Source organism: Metarhizium robertsii (genome assembly GCF_000187425.2).
Source record: "Metarhizium robertsii ARSEF 23 chromosome Unknown MAA_Scf_18, whole genome shotgun sequence".
NCBI lineage: Eukaryota > Fungi > Ascomycota > Sordariomycetes > Hypocreales > Clavicipitaceae > Metarhizium > Metarhizium robertsii.
This window is the reverse complement of record NW_011942158.1, coordinates 1,978-11,855: the sequence shown is the minus strand read 5'-3', so window position 1 is coordinate 11,855 and position 9,878 is coordinate 1,978. Positions and strand designations below refer to the sequence as shown.

The 9,878-nt window shown below is 46.8% G+C and overlaps 2 protein-coding genes across 2 annotated transcripts; both read right to left on the bottom strand.

Annotated features, from left to right (window-relative positions):
* Positions 1-258: 258 nt before the first annotated feature.
* MAA_10123 (F-box domain-containing protein) lies at positions 259-1,880 on the bottom strand (the record flags this gene model as incomplete). The annotated part of the gene is made up of 2 exons (XM_007828121.1): positions 259-935; positions 1,040-1,880. 2 exons carry the CDS (start codon positions 1,878-1,880, stop codon positions 259-261), a joined length of 1,518 nt encoding a protein of 505 aa, XP_007826312.1.
* A 2,740-nt stretch (positions 1,881-4,620) lies between these two features.
* Positions 4,621-8,791, bottom strand: MAA_10122 (Ankyrin repeat-containing domain protein; the record flags this gene model as incomplete). The annotated part of the gene is made up of 4 exons (XM_007828120.2): positions 4,621-5,681; positions 5,735-6,853; positions 6,909-7,674; positions 7,730-8,791. 4 exons carry the CDS (start codon positions 8,789-8,791, stop codon positions 4,621-4,623), a joined length of 4,008 nt encoding a protein of 1,335 aa, XP_007826311.2.
* Positions 8,792-9,878: the final 1,087 nt, after the last annotated feature.

The following is a 9,878-nucleotide window of genomic DNA, read 5'->3' as shown; positions in this document are numbered from 1 at the left end:
TTATATTCTAGTATATACTTTTACTATTAGACTAGTTAAGTATACGAATGTATTTCGTAGTAAACCAGCATCTCCTACAGTACTATTCAAATGTCATAGTTTCCCTAAAGGAGCAAAGCTGCTTACATTTTTCAAGGACGGATGACTCAACCAACAAGGGAGCCGACATCTTTGAACAAGATAGCTCTACTTACGAGGTATCCGAAAACTGAGGTGCTCCAAGAATCCTCGGCAACAATTCCCACACGCCTATTTCGCCTAATACTGCCTGAAGTAGTATCGTGACGTCTCGCAGTCGATTTGTCTAAAGGACACCGGATGAAGGACACGGTTGTGTATCCCAAGAACCTCCATGGCCGTTGCATGAGACCCAATGTACTTGTTCCGCACGATTCGAGGCCCCTTCACAATCAGCCCGCCCCCTCGGGTATGCCAGTCCGCAGCTCGTTCCCACGCCCTCACCGCGTCGGCGCTCAGCGAGAAAAGTCGATTGCCGTGCCACTCGACGGATGCCTCCCTCCCGGCCACCTCGTACCGGAACCCGCACACGTTGCCTTTTGTCCCGTTCCAAACGTCCATTCTCGTCAGCGCCGGCATCTTCAGCGCGACCCTCCCACCGTTCTCTAGTATCTCGTTGATCACCGCATCGTCCGACAACCCGTTCAGGTGGCGCGAGGTCAGAGACAGCACAGCCAAGCGGTCCCAGAAATATCCTGGTTTGACGGCCTCGCTGAAAAAGTCGCGAGCATCCACCATGTATGACGCGGTGAGGCTTGAAAGCCGCCGGCTACTCTGCGCCAAGGCTTCGCCGACAAATACCGACGGCGTCCTGATGATCTCGAAAGGGGTCTCCCCTGGCCAAGGGTACAAATCACAAGCCACGGCGTTGTAGTCCTCGTTGAAGTCTTCAAACATGGTGAGGCTCTCGACTGTGTCTGGCAGAGTGCCAATAAGCATCAGTGCGAGATCTATTTCCCCAACCGGCGGTTACTAGCGGTCCCAAAGACGACAGAAGTAGCAACATGTGGGGGACACCTACTACGGTCCTGGGGATACCAGCCCCCTGGTGAAAAACAATCGAATTCTCTCCATGACTCGATGAGGACGCGGCGCAAGCTGGGGAGCCTGCGGATGATGTTTGCCAGTGCCAGCGGTCCGAATTGCCAGCGCGTCTGTCTGCGGACGATGAAGCTTGTGACTGCTGGCGCCGTGGGCAATCCATCTAAATGGCTGAAAGAGAAACCCAATGTCGCCAAGATGGAATGTAGGCTCGGAGGACTCGTTCTTTTTCCTTGGAACCATCCGTTCCTCGGATGCGAGTGGCTCGGCCGGTTTCGCTCCAGAGGCCCATCGACGTCAAAGGGGCTGGTGTCGAAATGCAAGTCGTTGTAAAAGGTGTACTCCATGTCACTGGGTGAACACGCACTGATCTCCAGTGTAAGTCCTGGAGCCCCGGAGCCTTGCTCAGTGTCCCAAGAGCGTAGAAGCTCAAAGGTTCGTCTGATGGTGGCGTTGATCAAGGTTGAATTGGCGTCATATTGCAGGTCACAGACCTCCCAGTAGAAGTCCATGTCGTTGGGGGAGGCGTACGTGGCCAGGTCAACCTTGACCCAGAGGTAGCGCACCATCTTCTGTTGACGTCGAGTAAGTCTGCCGATGCGGTCCAGGGAATCTTGCGTGACGAAGAGGGCGCGATACGTCTCCTGTTCGAAAAACTCGATCCAGTCTTTGCAGACTAGGCCGTGCGAGGGCATGCGGCCGTGCATTCTCTTTAGAGGCCTTCCAACTGCTTGATTCTCTTCTGGTGCTGTAAGCTGAGCAAACACCATGTTGAGTATGATGAGGCGAACATCGTAGGGGAGTCTTGTCCATCCATCCATGTTGATACCGGATGAGGGGGCTCGGATTGGTGGTGTTGTGAGTGAGTTGGCAGAATCGGATCGAAGAAGACGAGAGAAAGAAACTGGACCAGACCTTTTTGGAGTATATATATGTAGTGCCCATAGTGTACGATACAGTCAGTTACGGTTCCCTAGCTTGGGTACGGTCAGGCATATAGTGTTGTGCTACTGGGCCTCCCTCAACGTAGTGCTTGCACGACCATTTAGACAGGTCAAAACCTCAAACTCTATGTATAAGCTATGCATACGCTACGGTATTATGCTTTACCAAGAGAGCAGGGAAAAAGTGTGTCTAGCCATGTGGCGTCCCTCGGCGTCCTTTGGCGTCATCCGGTCTTCATACCTCGAGTTACTTAACCTAGCCCGTGACCAGACGCCACGAGGATTTCAGACCTGGTAACTCTGTTGCATCCAAGTAGAAATTAATGTTGCAACATTATAGAGCATACAGGAATGCAGGCGGCCCGGTTGGCCTGTTGTCCCGCTCCAACTAAAATTTTTCTCCTTGCTAAGGGACTGCGTATTCCAACTCTGACTCCAGCTGCCAATCCGTTTCTCTCTGGGACGGATTGTTCGCTTCCCGTGACTTCTGACTATCTTGGTGCTACACGAGCTGTGACCGATGGTGAATGGCATGGAGATGCATTCGAGATAATTTCTGGCCAAGGCAAAGGTCTTGTGTGCCGGTAAAAGCTAGTTCTTGGCAGTGTGCCCTCGGAGCGCAATTTAGACTATCAACCAATATTCTTTTGGCAGAGAATGTTACTATTTTAGTCGACGCCGTTCCTGTGTAAAAGCTACAGTCTACCGCAGAGTGTGCTCGACGAAGGAGCGGACCAAAGCTTCTGTTACACGGAAAAGGCCTAACATATCGTGAAGCCCAATAAAGGGGATTTACTAATAATAAACTTACTTATTATATAAGTAAAATACGTATTTAGGTAAGAACTTTAAGCCTAGGTATTTCTGTTTTTTATATATATAATAGTTATTAATCTTTTTTTTGTATTAAGAGGTTAGGGGTATCTAGTACTTTTTAATATTGTCTTTGGATTTTAGGCTTTACGTTCTGGGCCCAGTTAGTCCGTCGTCACAGCTCTGTTCCCACTATTAGTTCAAGGGTCAGCCAAGAATCTGGGGAGGATACGTACCGCGTTTATAGCAAGGGGATAAATGTTTTTCCATTCTTCGGCCTTGGTGAGGTGCCTGGTCTCGTATCCTGTACGCAGCCGACATATGACGCCGTTTGGTATTTAGGACAGCTGAGGGATAGTCCGCCTATTAGGAGCTGTATACATGAGCGCTATATCATATATAACCTAACCTAAATAATAAAAGTATTTAATTTATAGCTCACTTTAACTTCTAGCTGTAGCCCCCACTTATCTCCCTAACTACCCTGTGTGCCGTAACGATGTATTCTTTGTGATAATATCCGCCGGATTAAGAAGGTCATGCTATTAATCCGTGTAGCATGATGTATAACCCACATAATAATACCCTTTGCCAAGTCATGAAAAAACTTAAAAAAACCCGGAAAAAGCACGTATATTTAAGCATCAGTACATTACATATAAGGTGTGGCAGACTAAATGTCCGGTGTATTTATCATCTTGTGGAGCGATGTACGGACTCGGTTAGAGGAGGCAAAGTACCGCTTAAAAAGCAGTAAAATAGGGATTATATTAATTTTATTATATAATAAGTAAAAGAAAAAATCAATTATAGCTATTCTTTACTAGCCTTTAATAAAGAACTAAAAAACAGCCTTTATACTAGCTAAAAATATCTGATTTATAATAAACTTATTCTTAGTAACTAGGAGAAGCAGTTAATAGCCTAGATAACCTATTAACTCTAGGTAAGAGAGGAGTAGGCAATTTATCAGGCACTTATACGTATATATATCTTTAGGATCAGTCAGATAATAGGTGATTAAAGCGCTTAGAGCTATATATATAATAATACGTTTATAGTCTACTCCCAATAAGTCAGGGCACTTTATTAGATACCTATTAAAAGCGTTTACTTCACTAAGAGGTACCTTAAAGAGAATAGAATACTCCCGCTGCTAATACACAGAGATAAATTAATACTTCCTATTAAACCAAGTACTTAAAGCGATATAATAAATACTATCCGAAATAGGAGTGCTGATCTACCCAGGCTTTGACGAGCTTCTCTTTATAAGGATCTAGCCAAGCCGTCCTGCCATAACCCACTTCAATCAGACGATCCGGCAAATACTTCTAGTCGTTCTTTCAATACGACCTCAAGACAAATCAGCAGTTATTAGATAAGGCTGTCTCTGTTAGTTGAACAAGCAGACTTAACGTAATTGCTAGATGTTATAAAATCACTGATATTAGTAGTTTAAGAGGCTGACCAGCCACCCTGATTTTATCGGGTGGTTGGGAAGTCTTCTAAATTAAAGATATTAGAGACTGTGGGAATAAGATAGTGTTATAGCTGTCTTAAATAGAAAAAAGTATAAGGGAGCACTTTCTGGATCTCTTATCAGCGTCGACGATTCTCTTATCGAATTCGCAAACGCATTAGTCGGAGATTTAGCAGTCACGGTGAGGAGGGATTCTAGCGGACTATTGCTAAGACAGCGGAAGAAGTCCACTAAGTCGAGGACAAAGTAGACGATGTTTGTAGAGCTCATAGCATCTAGGTTGGCCTCAAGCCCTTGTAGTTCTAGCCCCGTCCATGCCCTCTATAGCGGCGTCCCGCCATAGTTATCCCTCGCCTCGACATCGATTATACCCGTCTCGAGCAGCAGCTTGACGACGGCCTCGTGCCCGTTCTCAGCAGCCATAAATAGCGGCGTCCGATTCGCCCTGTCTTTACACTCGATATCGGCGCCGTTTTTAAGCAGCAACTCAACAATAGCATTATGCCCGTTCTTAGCAGCTATAAGTAGCGGCGTCTGATTTGCCTTATCTTTACACTCGATATCAGCGTTGTTTTTAAGCAGCAACTCGATAATAGTATTGTGCCCGTTCTCAGTAGCTATGAGTAGCGGCGTTCGACCGTACTCATCTTTAGATTTAACGTCGGCTCCTTTATCGAGCAGCAGCTCGACGATTGCCTTATTTCCCTTTTCGGCAGCCCACGAGAGTAGTGTCTGACTATAAATCCTGTCCTTTAACTCGTAATTAGCGCCGTAATTAAGCAATAGTCTAACGATAGCATTGTGTCCGTTCTCGGCAGCTACAAGTAGCGCCGTCCGACCGCATAAGTCCGTCGAATCGACGTCTCCACCAACTGCTAATAACACTTCAGCAGTTGTACAAAATCCTTTCCGAACTGCGGTATGCAGGGCTCTGTGCCTAAAGTCCTTAGCGATAACGGCCCGTTTATTAATTAAGGGAATGTGATTTAAATGTGCTCCAGCCCAACTCTCCAGCAAGTAAGCAGTTGGATCATCGATCAAATCTCTATTAAGCTGAGAAATAGCACGTTTAATATTGGCATTTGGCTTGCACTTATTAATGTGATATTTGAGATAGCTTAGTGCATACACTGCCAGTGGCCTTTTGTTTAGGTATCGGGTGTACTTTTCGAAGTGGATTGGCGTCCAGAATCTGACATCTGGTAGTCTCTGTACTAGAGCGGTGTTTACTGCACAGAGCATAAGATACCGGATACAGGTTATAGATATACCAATATGGGCATCTTTCTCGTACATCCGAAAGCCAGAGTTCGCTATATACCCGCTATTTTTCAGGAAGAACTCGCGGACAGTTTGATGCATGACTTGAACTATCCTGTTTTCTACAAGTCTGTTAGTTTAAGGTTTAAAAAATCGAAGTAAGTTATGCCAGTACCATCGTGTCGCTTAATTTCCAAGAAGTTGCCTCCGCAAGATAGGATACGTAGCTCGGATGAGGGAACACTTTTTTGAAATGAATCGTCTGAAGGAGTGAACTTGGGATAAAGTTCAGGGTCATCTGGAATACCAAGAGCATGAAGTAGTTCATCCACAGCAAGTGGGCGTCTTGCAAAGAGGACGAACCGGAGCATTTTCATCCCATCTAAGAGATTTTTTCTCGTCATTTTCTTGAGCATGTGCTCGTAGAAGTCTTCCAGCTCGGTAGGAAGCTCTCTGAGCAAGTCAAAAACCTGTTTCTCAGAACAGCCCTCCTCATGGAAGCTCACCAGCTCCTCCCCAATCAATTTTACCCACAAGAATACCCCCTGAGCATTTTTAACGATGTATTCAGTTGCTTGGGCAAGAAGATGCGTAAGATTGAGGCCATCAAGTAATGAATAAGCGAAATTAAAGATATCCAATCTTGTTGCGTCCTGTAACCTTATAAAGTTATGAAATTGGCCCCGGCGGGCCTCAAGCTGTGCTACCGGCCGACTTGCAATGAAGACCTTGATGACGCAGTATTCCACTCTGGAACAAAGTTCGAAAAGTAGCTTAAGTATATCCCGCCTGTCGGATTCCTCGGACTCATCTACCGCATCGATGATCAAATAGAACCGCTGCGTTGATAAGTAATCTTGTAAAGATCTGAGAACTCTCTTTAATGATGCGTAAGCCCAATTAACGCGAAGGCCACCGCGAGGCTGAAGTCGATACTCAGTTTGAAATTGATGGTAAAAGAAGTTCACGTCCTGGCGTAATATGTCATACAGAATCGACAAAAGCATATTATAGTGACTTCTTTGAAGCTCACCCTCTCTAAAACTGTAAAAGAATCTCGCCACAATTGCCGATTTTGCTGCTGGCTCTAGCTTTAGGAGGTTGTGGTTAAAATACTTTGTAAGAGTACTCTTGCCGCTTCCAGGTTTTCCTTGGATGTATAAAACTCGGGAGGTATTTTGGGTAATCCAGTCCCTATACTCGCTATGCGTCCAAATCCACTCGAAGGAGCCTTTCTGCTCTTCGGAAATTTTGTCGTAGCGAGTGTTATTAAAGCGAAGGCTCTCTAAGCACTCTTTGTTGATTGAGATCAGTCCATCGTACAGTCAGTGAATAGGATGCTAACGAACCTATTCTTTCCCTATCATGCTCAATGCATCGAACCCTGTCAATTAGACCTTTAATTTCATCCAGTGGTTCGCTGGAGAGCAGAATCTTCGCTTTTGAGTTTCGTTGCAGTAGATATTCCATGACTTCTTCAACACCACTGACGAACTCGCCTCTCTGATGCTTGACTTTGTCTAACCCGTCGACGACAAGTAATAAATCTCGTTCCGCTTCATCGTCCAGAGCCGTTTTTAGGGCAGTTAGTAATTCATTTGATGTTGCGACATCGAGGATCTTCTTTACGCTTTTTGGGGGGTCTTGTTCCAGGAAGCCTCGGTCTTTCCAATGAGGAACTGCTCCGTCTTGGAAAGCCTCCAGAAGAAGTCTATGGAAGAAACGGCGGATGGTAAGTATTCCACGGCCCACCGTCGAATAACGGACTATCTGTGCAAGGAGCGTATGAACGAAAACAGCGACAATTGGTTGTCTTCCAGTTGCAGCAGAACAGAAAAAGTGTAAAACGCGACAGTCGGACTTTTTTGCTCGCCTTAAAATGTACGATGAGACTTGAGAGATGCTGCATTGAGCCGGGCCACAGAGACAAAGAACTTGAGGACACTTGCCAGATTCCCATTCCTTAAAATCTATGTTCCTAAAAATCCAACAGAACATAGGGTTATCACGATCCAGGAGTGGCATTGCAGATGTTTGCTCGTCGCGGTCCACTCCCGATAGCAAAAGAAGGAACTGATCTAGATCCAACTCATTAATAGCGGTCGACATGGTTTCCTGTATTCAAATATCAGACGCCAAACTTCCATCTTCTGGCAGATAATTGACATACTTTTATGGCCTCATTCACAGTATGCGTGGAGGCTACGTCAGCTGCAGGTATAACCGACAAGATTTCCTTAGCACATGCAGCAGCTGTGGCAGCCGCGTAGGGTTGCCACTTCTTGTTCTTGTGTGAGTCCGCATAATCGGAAATACCTCGAATAACAAGGCAAGGGAAGCTATTCATCAGTCCTGCTGCCTCCATTTCAAAGGACAATACTCCGCCTAGCTCCGCGCTAAGCCTGTCCCTCGTACTGCCATCCTTCATGACCTTGTTGCCTGAGGCTATCGTACCGTAATGGATCACTACATCTTGATCCATCCGTGGAGGTCGCTCTACTTCTTTCTCTCTGCTACATGACTCACATGTTGTTGCTCTTCCAATGTGGCGATACATTGCCTCAAATAGCACGTCGCGCCCGGCTGTACTACGACTGAAGCGTTCTAACCGATTGAAAGTAGCGAGATGTGTAGCGAGATTGCTAAGGTTTCGGTAGTGGAGCGCTCGTATCTCTGAGACTGCGTTAAGTAGCACTGCCGGCGGTGCGTTAAGCGACCCCATTCGTACCAGTTGACCACCTGCCACGGTCTTCCCAAAGTCGTACTGCACTACTCCTCCGTACTGTTGGTCAGGTTGACTGATTACTACATCCCCAAGTCGTATATCTGCTTCAGGGCTGGGGACACCGCCGCCGATACCAACCATCAAGCAGAAGCGGATTGACCTGAACTTGGACGTCATTCGCGCTGCAACTATGGCGGCAGAGTGAGTGCCTAGTTGTCCAGAGGGAAGGCATGCCAAGACAACATTGTGGTTACCGATGCGGCCGAGTTTGTAGAGAGTGGGATCAAGGCTATCTTGCGGGGTCTGATGCTCTTCATCCAGCAACTCCTGCGCAGCGGCAAGTTCGATGGCGAGGGCGCATACCCATCCCACTGTATAGCTATCATTTGTAAGAAGAATGAAAGGTGTAGTCTCGCGTTGCGGTGAGCCGGCGCAAGGCGAATTGGATTGGGAGTAACCACGAATGACGTGGCAATCACGCTTCGTAGTCGGCAGCTCAAGGCTCATTGCGGGGCGTTTTCCACCAGCCATAGGTACGTAGCTGCACAAGGGAAATTGAATTAGCAAGAATATTTCAGACAGGAAGAAACGTATATGAATACCTGAGATGGGCCGAAGTCTTCTGTCGCGACTGTGTTGGTACGATGGTCAGAGGCTACGAGCGTGACGTAGACCTAAAAAGAATTGCAGAGATAACCAGCCTGATACTCGACCGCTTCACCTACATCGATTAACGACCCAAGTCTGCGCTGAAGCTCAATGACAGAAAGTATTTCGCGAGGCAGGATAATTATACAGCAAACGAGGATTTTGTCTTTAAACGAAAAGCGGTTAGCAATATTGGGTGGAATCGGTGCCAACCACAAATCCACGTCCGGCGCCCCCGCCCTCCCCGGAACAGCGGGCGCATACCCGCAATTTGGGGAGCATCTCTTGCCCAATCAACCCGTTTTTATGCGTGTGCCACAGAGTGATATCACACCAGACACTTGTCATGCTGTAAGCGAATCGATTGAACCGCAGGTCGACAGGCTGTATCATACATTTTCTGAGCGCGACAGAGAGTGCTTTGCAGACGCTGTCTCTGCAGCTCTGCATAACGCCAATCCTCTCTCTCTCTCTCCTTTTTGTTCTTTCTTCCAGTGACACACTGCGCAAAGCAGAACTGGCGTTGGCGATTCAATTGCAGCTTTGTTTTAAGTCCTTGCCTTCCTGTTAAGATTGTCGCTAGCAGATAGTTCACTTGTCCTCATACACAAAGAACATTCCAGCTAACACTTTCGGTGCATAATGCAGCCTCTCAACCAACCACGAAGCGGAGGTTGAACGGGTCACACGCATGTATTGTTATTCGACGGGGGTCAGAGTCGAAGGCACCTGCTGCTTTAGTGAGGCTGTCAATCTGTCAAGTACTACTGGCCCACCAAGCCACATTGGAAAGGTCGACATCCACGAGGCACACATTCTACTTAGCCTAGCCAGGTCAAACACAAGCAAAGAGAAGCTACTGTACCTTTCGCTGCCCAATATATAATGTGTGGCGGCTCCAACGCTCACATAACGGAGAAAGTTAGAGGAACTATTTAATTATATT